General features: G+C 39.0%; 1 protein-coding gene across 8 annotated transcripts in view; it reads right to left on the reverse strand.

Moving 5' to 3' along the window:
- The window catches only part of VPS13D (vacuolar protein sorting 13 homolog D), a 301,392-nt gene that overhangs the window by 255,394 nt on the left and 27,392 nt on the right, over positions 1 to 18,606 (reverse strand). For all 8 annotated transcript variants that reach the window (XR_002824255.1, XR_002824256.1, XR_002824257.1 and 5 more), the window contains 10 exons: positions 18,322 to 18,523; positions 17,383 to 17,562; positions 16,579 to 16,709; positions 15,618 to 15,693; positions 14,589 to 14,759; positions 13,302 to 13,432; positions 11,778 to 11,910; positions 7,540 to 9,753; positions 6,260 to 6,411; positions 1,994 to 3,025 (listed from right to left, as the gene is read on the reverse strand). Coding sequence is in view for 5 of the 8 variants with exons in the window: in XM_023732177.1 (XP_023587945.1) it covers positions 1,994 to 3,025; positions 6,260 to 6,411; positions 7,540 to 9,753; positions 11,778 to 11,910; positions 13,302 to 13,432; positions 14,589 to 14,759; positions 15,618 to 15,693; positions 16,579 to 16,709; positions 17,383 to 17,562; positions 18,322 to 18,523 (4,422 nt within the window). In the remaining 3 variants the exon portion in view is untranslated. The remainder of the gene's footprint in view (positions 1 to 1,993; positions 3,026 to 6,259; positions 6,412 to 7,539; positions 9,754 to 11,777; positions 11,911 to 13,301; positions 13,433 to 14,588; positions 14,760 to 15,617; positions 15,694 to 16,578; positions 16,710 to 17,382; positions 17,563 to 18,321; positions 18,524 to 18,606) is intronic.

Raw genomic sequence — 18,606 nt, forward strand, 5'->3', positions numbered from 1 at the left:
TTGGCTATGTATATTTTCACCAAAAAAAAGGTCCTCCAAAGTCAAGAAGGGAGAGTATTGACATGTTGTGGGGTTGTTAACCAATGTCATAAAACGATATGCATACTGACTGTTTAATGAGAAACTATTTGTTCTGTCAACTTTCATCTAAAGTACAAAAAAAAGTTTTTTAAAAAAACATGTTTCAAGAAATGAATTCAACGCTCCAAGCGTAGGTCTCACCTATGCTCTCACTGAATCCTCACAACGACCCTAGGACTTAGGGTACCATTTATTATCCCCAGGTTATTAATGAAAAAAATGAGAAAAGGTCAAATAATGTGCCCAAGGCCACACAGCTACACGGTTACAGTGAAAATGCCATGATCCAAACCCAAGGCAGTTCAACTTTTGAAACTCCATTCCTAATAGCTACACTGTCCCTGTCAATGAAAACCAGTAACGTTCAGAGATAATAAAAAATAATAATAAAACTCATATTTTAAAGTAGCTACCATGTACTGGGTACTTTGCTAGCTGCTATAAGAGCTCAGCTACGAACCAAAAGATCAGCAGTTAGAATCCACCAGCTGATCCTTGGAAACCCTATGCGCAGCTCTACTCTGTCCTACGGGGTCGCTGTATGAGTTGAAATCAACTGGGCAGCAACAGGTATACATACGTTATCTCATTTATTTATGAGATAAGGCTCAGAAAAGTAGTTCCACTAAATTAATATAGCCTAAAGAAAAGAGAAGTTACGTAAACCATTTCTCCCCGGCCTCCGAATGGATTTACACTAAAAACTTTTCTAAAATATTAATGTCTACCGTCTTATAACACACACCCAGAAGACTATATATAGCTCCCCTGCTAACAAGAGCTATTTTCCAGAATAAATGTAAAATGCTCTTGTGGTGAAATGAGTTCCTTTATGTGGTCTTTTGCTTTCATTCTTTGGAAAAACAGCTTTAGAGATTTTTCCCTTAAACCCTGAAGCGTTACCTTTGCCCTAGTTTTCTACCCCAGAAAGTTTGTTACTTTTGTCCAGGTTGATTGACATTTCCCGGGTAAGCTGTAAACAACTTGGCTTTGATACTTTTTGTCTGGTCCTGCGCTGCAGCCTGCCCTGTGATTGGTATGCACCTTGCAAGGATTCGTCAATAGACTATGTAAATGTAATGACTATAGCCTGATATGCAAACAAAGCATCTGTGGCCTGCCGAGAGGGGACTGGTCAGTTTGTGGCCTCCACACTGGGAGGGGCCGTGCCTTGAAATTGACAAAGAGTTGTGTATATAAGCAACCAACCCCAGAGAGGTTTTTTTGGACAGAAAGAAGCAGGAAGAGAAGCAACAGGTAGAAACAGAAGGGAAAGAGAAGAAACAGAGAGGAGGCAAAGAACTTCCTGAAAAAGCTGTAACACATGTCAAGGGCTGTAACACTTAAGGCAGCAACAGGCTCAGAAGAGACCCAACAGCAAGGCCAGTGGTGACAGACAGCAGGGCCAACAGAAGCCTGTTCTGAGGGAGCCAAGAGGAGCCTGTCCTTAGGGTGCTGAGAGAGGAAAAAGACACCTGGACGGCTGAGAGAGCTGTCCTGCAGTGAAGAAAGGAGAGTTTGCCTGCATGCTTCCTGATCCTGATCCTGAGTTGTAGCTGCTGATCCTGATCCCGAGTTGTACCCTATTACTTCCTTAAGAAACCACTTAACTATAAGTATGGTCTGTGAGTTCCGTGTGACCATTGCAACAGATTATAGAACCCAGCAAAGACGCAGAAAGTGCCATGGGAGGGACGCTGGTGTCAGAATTTGGTAGAAAGGTTGGAGTGTGGAGGTGTGCCCTCCACCTCATAGGGATCAACCTTGGGCTGATCTTGATTCACATTACCCTCCCTGAAGTTAAACAGGTTCTGACAATGCTACTACTACTCCTGCCATTTCACAGCTAGCATTTAAATAAAAAAAGCCAAATTCATTCTTAGAATTTAAAGGAGCCAAAAAGAACTGATACCTTGAGATCTAGCTTGGTGTTAACTGGATCCTGAAGTTCAGACTCTATCAAAGCATTTGACTCTGACTTCACGTTATGTAAAATGTCCTCAGCCGGCACCTTCATTGCATGGTTGTCTGCAGTGGATCCAATTCCAAAAAAATCTAGTATCACAACCCAGGTCTGCAGTGTGATCAGTACATCCAAGCAGTTAAAATCAACATCAATGCTCCGGTTAACTCGACTGTAACTGGAAGAAAATTCTGGATGTTTCTTATCCACCAAGAATATATTGATGTGGACCAAGGAATCATCAAATTTACTCTTTCCAGCAAGTATCTTGGGCTCATCGACTGTTGGAGAAGGTGGTGGAGTTAAGGGATAGTCCTTGTCTTGGACTTCCTTTTGCTTCTTCCGGGATGCAGAAGTAGGTCTTTGGTATAATTGAAAGACATTAGGCGCTTCTTCCATGTGAGAAGGGAGAGAGCGAGGCATATCAGGATACTCCACATTGGATACCGAAGGGCAAGATTGAGAAAGATATTCTTTCTGTGCTAAACTAGATGGCTTAGGGGCTCCCCGAGACACCATCAGGTTCTTATATTTGGAATCTGGATTTTTCTCCAATAAATCTTCCATCAGGAGAGAGCGCAGCGCAATCTGAATGGATAAAGTCTGAGGATGGTCTTTATTGAATTCCACCTCAAAATCCTGAAACTTTAAGCTCACAAGACCCTGGGCTCCCAAAGTCAGATCTCCACTTAGCTGAACCTGAAGCTCTGATATACAAAAGTTGGCTTGAATCTGGGTGAAGGATTTGACTTCCTTCACAGACAAGGACTTTTGAGAAGAGTTAGAAAGGCTGGAGTGACTGAACAATCCATTCTCCTTCCTTTCAAGAGAAGATTCTCCACAGGTACTGAGGGAAGGCAGAGGAGAATTAGGGCAAGGTGAGGAGGTAGCACTGACTGGAAACTTATTCAGATCTTCACTATACACAAGATTGTCCAGCGTTTGTAAAACCTGCTCATACACATGCTTTGCTAACACCACCTGTATTCAAAGAGAAAAATTCAGTTACTCCACTATTATTAATTGCCCTCAGATGCACTGCCCATAAATTTTCAAAGCTGATTTTCGTGGGGTTCCCCACCAAGTTACAAGTTAGCTGATAACAAGGACTATCTCTTCGGTTTCTTTTCTGTCCTTATCTCTCTCTGTCCCACTTCTAGTCACAAGGCCCTCTTCCAGTACCTCACAGAATAATCTATACACAAATCAGTGTTCAAAAAATGTTGCTGATTATATGACTGAATCAGCAAAGTCACTCTTTCAAAGTTGCAAAAACAATTGCAGAAACTGAAAAGAATACTGCCAAATATCTAACATGGTTACACCACAGAACTGGGAAACAAGACTCAAGGGGTCTAAAACTGGCTGATCATCATCAATTAGTTTAACAACCTATCAGCACTACTAAACAAAGAGGTAGTACTTTTTAATGATGATAATGATGATTCATGACTACTTATGTTTCCTTTCTCGTTTTTCTTTAGTCACAATTTTTTATTAAAAATATTTTCAGGCAGGTTTTTTTTTGTTTTTGTTTTTGTTTTTTTTTAATTTACTTAAGGGCAATTTTTCACAGAAGGAGTCCAACCAATTAATGTGGAGATAATGACAGAATTAGAAAGTCACCGTTTTTGTAACCCTTAACTAAATAATTTATTCCAACAAAAACATTTATCAGTGGAATACACCATCAAATGAAGATGGACAGAGAATTTCACAATGGCAGGATCAGGCTCTTGCCACTTGAACACAATAATCAGTGTTAGCATTACTAACAGACAACTAGACATTATATGCCTCCTAACAGAAGCAACTGTACCACCTTTGAGGTGTCTGAGCCAAAAAAAAAAAAAAAAAAGAACCTAAATCTACTTAAACCTGTAGCATTAAGTTACATGGTTTACAGGAAATACGGGGGAACAAGTTGTATGACAGCACAAACAGCCAAATCCAGAATGTGGGACGTTCCACAGGGCAACTGACGAAGATTTCCGCAACAAAATAATGGCATGAGGAAAAAAAACGAGAAGGAAACTAGATTAATAGAGACCTAAAGGATATATTATCCAAACAGAACATGTAGGCCTTGTTTGGATCGATTCAAACAAACCAAAAGTAAAAAGACATTTATGAGACAATCAAAAACGTCTCTGAAATTTGAAGATGAATTAAAATTTAGATACCAAGGAATTTTCATTAATTTTATATGGGATGATAATAGCATTTGGGTTATATAATAAAAAATAGTTTTTAGAGATTCATTCTAAATATAAAGGGGCAAGGATGGTATGAGGTCTGGGATTTGCCTTAAAACATTTCACCAAAGAGGAAAAAAAAAACAAAAAAAGATGGATGAAACAAATGTGGCAAAATCTTGGTAACTGCTGAATCTGAGTGATGGGCACGTAGGTTCGTCAAACTATTCTACTTTTGTATATGTTTAAAATTTTTCATAATAAAAAAACTTTTTAAGAAATATTTTCATCAAAAATAACAGTAAGTCAATGGTAACCAAAAGAATTATAAGTCAATATAATATAACAGAATTCATATTCTCTGCTAGATTTAAGGTGAAAAACTCATTCTAGAAGCCACTGCTGACGAGGCGAAAGCTAAGCCTGTGGAGGGAAATTTTGGGGGAAAGTTCCTCACTCAGAGACCCACACCAGGAACTGATATCAAAAGTGACACATCCATTAGCAGCACTCCTGGGTTACTCCAGAGCAGCTGTTGGAGAGAAGACAGACACGTGACCAATTTCTGCCTAAGGCTAGGGTCCACTGTCTTACTAGCCTGCCTGTCCTTGCTTGCTGTTTTATAATTTATATGTAATTTTATAATGTATAGTTTAATGCCCTGTTAAATCAGGAAAAATCAACTTTTGAAGGAAACCAAATGATATGCACACACATACTCACCACACACAAACACACACGCTACAACCATACATATGCAAAAGAAATTCCTATCCTGGTCCATTACATTTCAGAGAGGGCAGGACTAATTCTCTCTCGAAAGGACATGTCAACAGGTCAGAGTATCATATTATTCCATAGGCTGGGCCAAGTATGTCAAAAATGTGACAAGAAATTACATCCTCCTGGGAAAGAGACTCTGACTTTTTAAACAATAATTTCTCGTTTCTGAATGGGAATAGAATTAAGGCTCTGCCTTCTTCCTCTAAACAATTCGCTCCTCTTCCCTACAACATGAAGAAGGTTAACAAGACTAATTCCCCAGTGATATGACACAATAAAAGGATTCCAAGTTTATCTGAACAAACTATCAGCAATAGTAATATGCATTAATGATGTCTCTTTGAATTTATTTCCTTCCAACTATGTATATATAATATATATTATATATAATACACATATGTATATTTTATATATATATGTATATAAAACCCATTGCCGTTGAGTTGATTCCAACTCATAGCAACCCTATAGGAAAGAGTAAAACTGCCCCATAGGGTCTCCAAGGAACAGCTGGTGGGTTCAAACTGCCTATCTTTTGGTTAGCAGCCAATCTCTTAACCACAAGACCATCAGAGCTCATATATATATGTATGTATATATGTGTGTGCATGTGTGTGTGTGTGTATGTATATATATAATCTTATCTTTTCTCATAATATCTCTTACTGGGAGAAGAGATTAGTAACTCTAGATGTAGACTAAGAAAAAAGGAACATAAATTAAATGACTAGCCCAAGGTGACAATCATAACTAAACAAACTTCTATTCTAATGCCCTCTGTGTTAGAAAATGCCTTCGACATGTAATCCCACAGCAGGTGGAATGTGAGTTAAGATAGTGAGCCAAATTTTTCATAGCTAGTATACAAACAAACCCTAAAAAGTAGACAAATGGAGGGAAGCCAAATAAAAGAAAATGATGCTTACAGAAGGAGCTTCCAAATTTGAGTAGCTCAATTGGTATTTCACTAGCCTAACCTTTGCACTAAAAGTTCAATAAATGAAACTACGTGCCATTTGCTAACCAGTGTACATGCTTCACATATAAAGTCGATTTTAAACTTTGCTAGAACGTGTACATATTCACTATTTACTGGCAGGGTTCAAAATCTTTTTGTGATACAGAAGTTTCCGACCTAATGGAATTAATCATAATGAGGCCAGGCATTTTGTTTTAATACAGTCATTTTAAAAAATGCCTTCAACTTCCCCGACATGAAAATCAACAAGGTTTATACCTGAACTGGATTGACAAATTTTCCTTCAATCTTCATGATACTAGAAGTTCCCAGGTCATCTGGACTAAGGGAGAAAGTCAATTCAGATTCTCTCTCTATAGGGATCTTCTCCAGTTTAAACTGAATGGTGGTGTTGTTCAGGATGTGAAAAGCTGGCATAAGAGACAGGAATGACAGACTGTAAATATGACTTGCTTCGGTATTGCTGATTAAGTGTAGAGAACATAAACAGAGCCCACGAATTACTCTCAGACTGGGAGGGCAGGTGATTCTGGCACCTGGGTTCTATGACTGAGTACAAACTTGATGTCTGTCCCAAAACCAAAATTCACAGCAAGCAGAGCCACAAGATAAATTCACACAAAAAAAACCCAATATTTTCATGACACGTTCATCTGGTGGCTTCAAAATGTGATGTGGTGAATATTAATCCAGGCCAGGGTCTACATTAAGCTCCTCTTAGCCTTTCAAGCTGCCATTTTCCAATTCAAATTGCTCATCCTTTTCTAGCTTCCAGATATAAGATGTTCCCCTTTTATTGGGCCTAAATCAAAATCAAGGAAAATATAAGGTTTCATGTGAACAACTTTTATCCCAAGCAGAGAAAGCAATCCTTTGGTAAGTATGTAAACAAATCAGAGTGAATTAACATCTGCGAACCATAGGATAAGTTCTCAAAGACATTAATTTCTTCACCAATAAAGGAAGTCATGCTCTAAGGCTTCCCTGATTTCTGTAGATTCTGAGAAGTAACAGGCTGAACTGTTTGGTTTTAGCTATTCAGATCCAGGATACAAACACAAGAACCTTGGATTAACCCATTAAGAAACAAGATGGTAGAATATCAACAGGAAAATGTAACATCCACAGACTAAATTTCATATTCTATTTACACTGATCTCTCCAGCTGCCTTGGGCTACAATATTTAACTAGGAAAAGTCTACAACTCAGGAACAAAAAGACAGATATATCTGACCATATACAGTACTCTAACAGAATCCATTCATTGAAGCATCTCTCAAGATGAGTGCTTACCAGATTTCAAAAAAAAAGTCTTATTTTGCCAAATATGGCATTAAATGGAACAAGCTGAAAACATACCAACCTACTCTATATGAAGCATTTTACTAAAAATTTCTCTTTTGATTTCTTAAATATTAACTGGGGATAATTTTAAAAGATTAAGTTTTTTGTTGGTGTTGGTGCTTTACGCCAAGTACTACATGAGCTGGGATTTGAATCTTAAAACAAAATGAAACAAAAGATTCATGCTCCTCACCTTGACCTCTATGCAAAGATTCAAAGAAATCATGTCGGGTAAAAGGAGTTTCCTCCTGACTACTGACACTAGCAGACCCAGAAGGAGGGCAAACTGTCCGGCTTCCTTCAGACCCAGGACCCTCTCTGCCTGCCAACTGGGTGCAATTCAAAGAATATAGTTTAATATCTTTGATTTCCACTTGCAGACGGTCACTTCTGGATTCATCATCTCCTGTCACAAAATTCTGGATGAATATCTGTCCCAAGTGTCCGACCAACAACTCGGGACTCCCAGGCTTCCGAGGGATAGAAACAACCGGCGATTCAATGTTTATGTTCAAGATTAGCTTTACAGTGTCGGAATGAGATGCAGCTAGGCCAAACCCGTATATTTCATTTTCTTCTAAGATAAAAGGTTCCCGAGTCTTCCTTGGAGTCTCAAAGAGCGATACCATCTCGCTGTACTCAGCAGTTTTGGTAGCTAGTACTGTGGTGACTTTGGTGGCTGCACTTTTCAGCATACTTTGAAAATTTTCCTCCAGCTCATCCATGGATAATGTTAGCTCCTTCAAAAATTTAGCAGAGTGGTTATAATGCAAAGAAGCCATCTTGAGGTTGAGAAAACACTCCTGTTTAGATTTCTCAACAAACGTAAAACTCAAAGCTTCAGTGAGGGCTACATCTTCCATTTTGACAAATACAGATTCAAAGTAGCCAATGTCACTGATGATACTTTCATAGCCTATGGAATTCCCAATGCTGACAACATATTGGTTTTTAACATTCTCTTGTGTCAAATCCATAAGCTGCAAACAGCCAAGAGAACCATTCACATCAAATGCGCTACCCATTGAGACGTTAACTTTGGTGTCACCTATACTTGCGGTTGCAATTTTTCTGCCATATTTCTCCCCATTTGCCATTTCCACTGTCCGAAGGAGCAGTAAGTTAAGCCTATGGATTTCCACTGCAACCTCAGTGTTTTGTTCATATGTAGATTGGTAAGTTCCTTGTTCTCTAAAGCTTCTTTCAAAATCAGTCATTAAAGGTTGAGGACTCAAATCATCTTTTTCCTTGGGGAAAGATTTTTGAAGAAAACCAATCAGTTCTACCATTGTCTCTGGATTCAGAATAATATCCAAATTATTCACCTGTAATGATATCACCTGAAGAGTGCTGTCCAAATTCATTGATGGACACTCTGAACTCACAAACTGATATTCCAATTTAATGAGGGATTCTTGCTCTTTGGTGAGAATTTTGTCAAGTGAAACACTAGCAGCTGATCGATCATTCAGTGTAGCTGCATCGGTTAAGTGGGCCACATTGGGTCCAGAGACAGGAGACTGGGCCCTGCTATCCCGGAGGCTTCCTGTTGGAATATCAAAACTCAAGTTTTTGTGTGAAGCCATCAAAAGGTCAAAATCAGCACCATATGTCTGCATGGTGTCCACCAGGAGTAGACTATGAACAGTTAGGGAGACTTCAGCATCATAAGGCCTCTTCACAAAGTGAGCATTGGTACCAAATACCTTGAGCACAGAAATGTACCGGCCATTGCTCTCAACACCAAGCTGCATACAGTTAACTTTAAATTCAGCAAGGAGGAGCTGTGACTCCACCAGGACCTCCCGGGTATGCTGCTCCAACATCACAATGCTCTGGGTTAAATTCATTACCGAGTCTTGCAAGCTTCCACGCTGTCCCTCTTGGGGAAAAATGTTCTCTTTAATCTGAGTGTCAGAAGTCTTTGTTTCTGAGGAGGTCAAAAGAGCAAAGCAATTCTTTAGGGCAGATATTTTATCTTCATTGATGTGGATTTTTAAGTCTGGTAAGTTGCCTGAGAGCACTGCTCCTGGGTATTTAGGATCTGAAGTATAAATCAATCGGCGTTCTAACTGTAGATGAACATTGAATTTCTCTACCACGTGGGTTGGCCCCACATCAATATCCTGGACATGCTTCCAGTTGTCTTTCACTCGTCCAACCATGATCTGGAGGTCCATAAATGACAGGGAGTACCTCTCATACATCTTTGTGCTCATTAAATGTGCTTGAAGCTGTTCTTCACTGAATTCAATTCCCGAAAATGGAGGTGTCTTCTCTCCATTACTGCTGCTTGTCTCGGGAGGTGGGGTATTAGGAGGTGTGGCAAGAGGGGTCTTGTATTCATCATCACTAAATTGATTCTCTTCAGATGCTGACCCATCCCCGCTTTTCCTCTTGGAGTCATCTGTGGATAAAAAAGAGAAGATTCAAAGTATATACATGCTCTTTCCTTTAATGTAATACTTCAGAAAAGTAGAATATCAACCAGTCCCATCTAAAAAAACTAGATGATAACTCTAAGTATAATATTCTGTATTTACCAATTATTCAGTGTGATTTTATCTATTAATTTGGAAATCAAAACATAAAAAGTGAAAATATATGAACATGAAAAAAGCTGGTGACCCACTGACATATGAACACATCAAGGTGCGGAAACCACCTGCCTGCTGCCCAAATCTGCTCTGCCACCATCGGAACTGCACTGCCACACGCCCAACCCTTCCTCCATTACTGTCTGTAATTACCTATTTGTTCATTGTTTCCCCTATTTGTCTATGTGTCCATTTTGTTTCCCACAATAGAATGTTCCAAGAGAACAGAAGTCTCATCTGTCTTACTCAACACAGTATCTCTACTGTGGAAATCAGTGCTTAGCAAGCAGTAACTGCTCAATATGTCACTTTTCTAGGCCCAGAGTCAAGGCCTACAGTCAAGTAGTGCTGACACAACTACAAAAGCACATCACTAATTTCTGTCACGTTTATATTTTATAAATCGAAGCAGGTGCTTTCTGTAGTTGTGTGATCCTTTTATTTGGATCAAATTCCTTATTAACATCCCCCTTAGCACCAAACTTTTCCATTTCTGCTCAAGTCCTCTACCCCCTTCTTCCCTTTCAGGTCTTCTCAGTGAAGTAAGATAAGGTTTGGATTATTTGATAAACTTCCTCAACTTTTTTTACCCCAGGAATCCTCTTTCTTCCCTCGCATCTCAAGGTAAACAATGCATACTTTTGGGATCTATTAACAGTAATTAAATTATCTTCCAGGAATCTCTCTTTCTGTTTGCCCCTACGTAGCAAATAGATTAAATCTCTACTCCTCAAATTAAGTACTGGGGAATAATGATTATTAAAATACAGAATTTTTCATAGAAAAACAAATAAAAACCGCAATGAGCTATCACTTCACACTACTAAGATGGCTATAATAAAAAAGACGAACCAACCAACCAACCCACCGCCATCGAGTTGATTCCAACTCATAGCAACCCTATAGGACAGAGTAGAATTGCCCCATAGAGTTTCCAAGGAGCGCCTGATGGGTTCAAACTGCTGACCTTTTGGTTAGCAGATGTAGCTCTTAACCACTATGCCACCAGGGTTTCCAATAAAAAAGACAGACAATATTAAGTGTTGGTGAAGACACGGAGAAACTGAAACACTCATATACTGCTGATGGGACTGTAGAGATTGTAAAATGGTGCATCTGTTTTGGGATGTTTCTCAAAACTTTAAACATAAGGTTACTATATGACCCAATAATTCCACTCTTACTAGATATATGCCCAAGATAACTGAAAACATATGTCTACATAAAAACCTGGACATGAATGTTCATAGCAGCATTATTCATAATAGTCAAAAGGTAAAAACTACCCAAATGTCCATCAACTGATGAATGGATACATAAAATGTGGTGTATGTATACGATGTAATATTACTCAGCCATAAAAAGGAATGAAGTACTGATACATGCTACAAATGGACCTTAAAAACATTATGCTAAGTGAAACAAGTCAATCACAACAGACCATATATTATATGATTCCATCCATATGAAAAGTCCAGAAGAAACAATCCATAGAGAGGGAAAATAGACTACTGGTTGCCAGGGGCTGGGAGTGAGGAAGGGGACTGACTGTCAATAGAACAGGATTTCTTTTTGGGGTGAAGAAAAATGTCTAGAATTATATATTGGTGATAGATATCATAAATTATATCAAAACAACTGCATTGTATACTTTAGAAGGGTAAACTTTATGGTATGTGAATTATACCTCAATAAAGCTATTATTAAAGAAGTAATAAATGAACTCTGGTGTTAAAAACATTCTATGAACCCTTTTTTAAGCTTCACTCAGTTAAGCATAGATAGACAGATGTATCTACCAACACGTTTTCATTACTTCACATTCACACTATACCTTGGGTATTTGTCAATAACATTCTTCCTAGATCCACAACAACTAACACAGGATTCTTGAATTTGAAATCATCAGGAAATATCACCTGAGGGGCAGAAATATCTAGTCGCACACTCCACCGTTTACTTTCTTCCTGTAAAAGATAAGAATAAACTACAATTAAATAACATTTAACTGCAACTGCAGAAATTAAACAGCTTTATCGGTGGGGTTCAAGCTTTCCTGAAAGCCACAGCTAGGGCTACAGAATGATTTAACAGTCTATGGTATCAGAGCAGGAAGTTTAAAATGAAAGTAGATTCAAAAGCTTGAGGATTAAAGGCATTACCACAGGCAGATGTCTGAAGTGCGGAGAAAAAATTATCAAATTACTAATTTGAGAGGTTGTTTGCACTTTGACTGTGATGATCCATGGTTTAAGAAAGAGCTTGTTTCAAACTTACGAAGTTTAATACGTTAATGTATTACAGAAATTATGGAATTCAAGTAAGTTTTATAAACCGAAATATGTTTATTTATGGATATTTGTAACCATAAATTTTCATGCCAAAATACCTTAGTGAAAAATATAAACCTTGACTTTTGAAATACAACACACCAATTCATGACTTTGTTCATTGTTCTTCTCTGTAACTAAAACTGCCTAAATTGTATATATGTAGTGAAAGCTGATTTATCTAATGTTATCAAAAAGAAACCTCTTTTGTCTAAGATAACAAGAGGATACTATCAATTGTTGTAATTTGTGTTGAAACACACAGAAACACCCCAAAATAAAAAACAGGACCAATTCTCCATCCCATGTTATGTACTCCTAAGTATTTTATTTTGAAAATTTCTGCCATCTCTTTTACAACTGGCTTCAAACTCGTTGCCATCGAGTCGATTCTGACCCATAGTGACCCTACAGGACAGAGAAGAACTGCCCCATAGTGTTTCCAAGGCTGTAATCTTTACCGAAGCAGACTGCCACAACTTTCTCCCACGGACTGGCTGATGGGCACTGCCCAAAAGAAGCCACACTATTTCTAACTGCTCCATCTACTGCTACATCTTAGCAGTGCAGCTCTGTGCCACATTGTTAGAAACTGTTTTAGATGTTTTTTGGCTCTCTCCGTCTGCGGCAACCTCACTTCAGCTAATCACCTAGCAACACAAAGTGATCACTGACCCTGGAACACAAACTGTGGCATCGTTCCAGTTGTTCTTCTTCTGATAACAGTAAGTAAAAATGGAAAGCTCTTAAGTGAAACATTTACAAAATATCAGATCTAGAAAACGGAACAAGACAAGTCTTGAAACTGTTCTAAGATTGGTGATCTAGTCATTCATTTTTATTAATTAAACCTTGACTGTAAAAGCCATGAGATTTTATTTTTGTTAGCTGATACGAATATCATATTTCCAGTTGACTTGATCAGGATAATTGATGCAAGCATGCCTACCTGCAGTAGGTAAAGCACTTGACAGAGAGAATGCCTATCCCTGCCCCACCCCCTAAAATGAGTTCGTATGCCCACTTACAATGAAATCACCCACTAGCAAACGATCAAGAGTTTGTCGGATTTCTGCCTTGGTCTGCATTTTCAGTTTGTTGTATTGTCTTCGGGCAGCTTCAGCCACTCTCAACTCAAGTTCCGACTGATAACCAAAACCTGCAAGAGTGGAAATATATGGGAGAGTCAGAATTTCAAACGGCTGGGTGGAAGAAAACACTGCAACATCTACTCTCACCAAGAATTTCCGTCAAACCTAAAAAACAACCTGTAACAATAAAAGCTCCTTACTCAACATGACCCGGCATTACATAGGGTGACAGGAATGAGGCAAAGATGGATGGGGGACAGCCATAGAGGAAAGGAGGTATGTGAGTGAAGGGTACCTACGTTAGAAGAATCTCTTGAATCATTTTCTGAAAGATTCCAATCTATTATATTTCAAATTCCTTAAAAAGTCAGGACACTGCATTGGCAGTAAAAATGGAATTTGGAAGGAAATGCCTTCTGATATTCTATCAGAGACAGAACAATGAAGCCAAGACATTTATGGCTACTATTTACATGAAAAGATTAAAAAACTGGACCAGGAGGTAAAATGGCTTCATTGTTAAAAGAGGAAGGGAGAAGGATACATTCAGGAAAGTAATATTGTTCTAATAATTTCCCTGTCGATTAAAATGTTTTTGTTGCACCCACTGTCTCCAATCTTCCTTGGGAGGCATAAATGATGATATTCAACCTTGCAGTATTAATGCTGCACTGAACATGTAAAACAGAGCATTGAGAAGGAAACTCAAACATTCCTCCTAAGGCCACTAGGTAGCCAAAGAAACCACCATCCTAATGGAATTGGGGAATACCTGGGTGGTGCAAAGTTTAATGCACTCAGCTGCTAACGGAAAGGCTGGAAGTTTGAGTCTGCCCAGAGGCACCTACTTCTGAAAAATCAGCCACTGAAAACCTTATGGAGCATAGTTCTAGACTCTGACACACATGGGGTCACCACGAGTCGGAATCGACTCAACAGCAACTGGTTTAATGGAATGGGAAATATTTTAGAACGCTTGCTAAAGGGAGGCAAAGAAAGAGAAAATGTTTTTAAGGATATTGATTTCTCTTGGAGAAATGGCTGTTAAAGGACAGCCACCTTGATGTAATAACTAAGGAAAATCCTTACCCACATACTCTGCAGGCCTTTTCTACCACTACCAGGTCATTCTAACATATAATAACCCTTGTCCAGAGCACAAGAAATGACAAGAAAGAATTTTTAAAAAAGGTAATGTAAGAGTAAACAAACAAAAATGTTAACCTGAGGTATGAACCTTTCCCTTGTAGAAAAAGTCAGCTACTTTTTTAATAGCCTGGGGGTTATAGATGATGTTCAAGGGCCTCGTGCTGACATTCAGCCGCCTCTCAAAATGGCTGTGCACTGGATTCCTCTCATATAGCATCTCAAACACTGGGTCATTCTGATCAGCAGCTAAAGGAGAGAAACGGAGAAAGAAAACAACACAACAAAAACAATTACCTTATTCTTAACAGACCTGTGAAGAATTCTGGAAAAAAGGCATTTTCTAAATTAATTTCCAATTAGTTCCCAATTACGCACATTTTATATAATAGAGAGCCTAATAAAGGTTGATTCTTTAATTTTCAATAGGAATCCTAAAAACTGAAGTGGTATAATTGCTCCCACGATGGAAACCAAGGATCCAGAGGCCCTGCAAGGTTTATCACTGGCTCCAGTCACACCCAGGGTAACAGTCCAACTGAGAGAGCACCAGACTGTCTCTGGGTCAAACATGGACTCCAACAGCAGAACCACCAGGCACAGAACGGGACACACTCCCTCTTGTACAGTGAAACTTGTGAGAGCCGGAACTCGACAGGACTGCCTTGTTTTTTTTTCGGGGTCACGCAAGTTTACCACCTTTGACGGGGTGCAGTCTTACCACTTTTCTATTGCTCATTTTAATAGAAAATATTTGCATTTTTCTTCTCTGACAGGTCTCTGTCTTACACAGGTTCCAGCTTTCACAGGTTTCACTGTACTACTTCTCAAAGTTTGTAGTAATAATATTTTTAAGGATTAGTTTTTAAGAACATATGACAGATTATGAAGAAGCCCTGGTGGCGCAACAGTTAAGTGCTTGGCTGCTAACTGAACGTTGGCAGTTCAAACCCACCGAGCAGCTCCTCAGGAGAAAGACCTGGAGATCTGCTCCCGTAAAGGTCACAGCTTAGAAAACCCTACGGGACAGTTCTACTCTGTCACATGGAGTTACTATGAGTCAAAATCAACTCGATGGCACCTAACGACAACAACATGACAAATTACCAGGGTAATGATCACTTCTGTCTGAAGATGTTGTTTGGAGACCAAAAGACTGTGAGACTCTGCCAACTTCTTTTTGCTGTTGAATACACACAAAATGCATAAATATCAAAGTGAGGGAGGATCATTTACGATACACACTCACATTTTACCCTGTCACCATCATTGTTGCTCAGCACCATCCAATCAAAACACAGTTCAAATCAGATTACAGAGTACTTGCAGACTGATCACTCTACTTTTGCTTTTTTCCCAATCTAGTAAAACCATAGCTTTTTCTTTGTATTGACAGTAAGCTACTTTGCACTCAGCACATTTAATGACTGATTGCTAAATGAATATTACACACATATAGCTTTTCAAACTTTAACTCTGGCCTCCTACCCTCTCCACAGCCACCTCTCCACCAAAACAAAATTATGGACAAAGTAAATGGCTAAATATTCAACTATTATGACCATATCTTCGCCAACTTAATAAAATAAAAGATCCTAATTATTAATAAATTATACTATATATTAAACGATTACATGTATACAGAAAACTTGAGATGGTTCTGTTCTGGACCTCTGGAAAGAAGGGACTTCCTATCAGTGACTAAGATCAAAATGCATGAAAATGGCTGTTAGCTACAGAGGGAATTCAAACACTGACCCTAAAACACAGAAAATAGTAGTGTTTTTGGCATTTTCTTCCAAATTGACTTAAGCACCTAAATCAAAGAAAAATATTAAATAGTGGCTACAACACAGGAAGAGATGAAGGCAAAGCCACAACCTGACCAACATTCGCCTTCTAACAAATGCAAAAACGTTATCTAATGCCAGTTTGTTTTTAATCAGCCTATCTGTCTCAATATGATCAAATGTCAGAATGAATCATGTTAGTATTATTTATTGTTTGCATGAAACAGACACAATTCACCAACATTCTCAACGTATGAGCCGTCCACTGTTGTACATACTGGATTAGGGAAGACGAGAAGAGGAAACGTAGTCCCTTCGGTAGCCAAGTCTCGAAGAAATAGTCCACCCAATCGGACTAAAAGCAAGGAGGAATTTCTTCGAGGAAGAGATTCTGCTAAAAGTTTCACATCTGCAAAAGATAAACTTAAGAGTTGATGCTATGCCATGAGCGTCTACAGTATTTTAAAAGTATTAGACATAATATATTACAGAGGGCTTAGATATCAAGGAGCCCTAGCGGCGAAGTGGTTAAGAGCTCAGGCTACTAACCAAAAGGTCGGCAGTTTGAATCCACCAGCTCCTCCCTGGAAACCCTATGAGGCAGTTCTACTCTGTCCTATAGGGTCAGTATGAGTTGGAATCAACTCGACAGCACACAACATTAGATAACATGAACCACTTTTCCTTGAAATCAGAATCAGAAAAAACAACCTTCTATCTAATATACAAGAAATATTAGAAGTTTCCCAAACAGAATGGATTTTAAGCAGAGCAGTTTACAGTTAAGCTCAAGCAATCTGCTAATTCACACAAAGTTTTGATGATAGCTCAGTCTCCAAAGATTATAAAATAAAACAAACTGTCATTTTTCTTTCTTTTTTTTGGGTTTGTTATTTACCCTCTTAAACTACTGGAACACCTCAGAAAAGTGGCTACTTTATGGGCTGAAATAAAAATATTTGTAAGATGTCAAAATCAGCATTTGGGGATTTGTTTATACACTTTTAAATCAAAGGCACAAAAAGAGTCCAGTCCATTGGCTCCTAGAGAGATAAGAGCAGCAGGCAGTTTCGGGGCAGTACCTGAGAACTCGAGCTGCATGAAAGCACTTTCGCTCACTTGAGGCGTTCCTTGCTCCTTGTGCAGCAGAGTCACTGTACCACGCTGTAACTGCACATTCAGTTTGGCAAAGACATGATCTCGCTTTGTGAAAGTGTTCAGACAAGAGGCATCTGCAGTGGGATCAAAAAACTCATCGGTGCCTAAGTGGAGAGGGAGAAAAGATCTAAGAAAAATATGGGAGAAAAAAAGTAAAGCAAACCAGGCACACTGATGACAGTTATGATGACATTAGTTAGCTGTCCACTTTCTTAGGGAAGAACTCCAAAGTCCTGGGTGACATGTTATTCACTAATGTAAAATAGCCTCGACTGTTTTAGAAGGCCTCTTATCAATTTATTATCAAACCAGAGAGGATGTTAAAATTCATGACAAAGTCCAGTATAAAGCTGCACTGCCCAATACAATGAAATGTTCTGTCTGCACTGCCCAGTACAGTGGCCACTAGCCATATGTGGCTACTGAGCACTTGGAATGTGGCTAGTGCAACTGAGGAAAAAAACTTTTAATCTAATTTAAATTTAAATAGCCACTTGAGGCTATGGGTACCATACCGGACAGTGTCGGTCTACAGAGTAAATCTGGACTGATATCCAAGCTTCAGAGTTTAAAATTTTTTGAACTTGCTCAAATTGTTTCCTTACAATAGCTGCCACTCAGATCCATGTGAAACTGTACTAATATTGATATTTAGTAATAGGACTGCAAACAAATCTCTCTTAAAACATTTCCTTTCTTGGCTTCTTGAACCCTATGAGCACAAGGCAAACCGTTTTCCAAATGTCTTATTTTTATTTGAAAAAATACCATAGGCCTTTGTACAAATAACAGACCAAATTCTATGAACTAAGTGTCTCCCTTCTCTACAGTCAAGGGGAAAGTTAAGGCCAGCCCCACCTTACCCAGGATCTCTTCAGGAGTCCACTGTTCATGCTGCTCTGCTGACAGGCCCTCCACTGGTTTTCCTTCAGGGGTTTGCTGCCCATACCAGCCACCCCACCCAGGAAACCAGGACTGAAGATACTGCAGCATCCCACTGCCGCCACTGGTCTCTGGGTCTCCAGGAGAGTCTCCTGGAGAATCAAATTGAGGCTCTCGTAGACTCTGTGTCAATCACAAACGAGCAAATATGAGAACTCAAAGACGAAAAAGAAGCAGTGCTATGCCAATGACTGCTGCCTGTCCCA

The sequence above is a fragment of the Trichechus manatus genome, unplaced genomic scaffold, assembly GCF_000243295.1.
Source record: "Trichechus manatus latirostris isolate Lorelei unplaced genomic scaffold, TriManLat1.0 scaffold00048, whole genome shotgun sequence".
NCBI classification, from domain to species: Eukaryota; Metazoa; Chordata; class Mammalia; order Sirenia; family Trichechidae; genus Trichechus; species Trichechus manatus.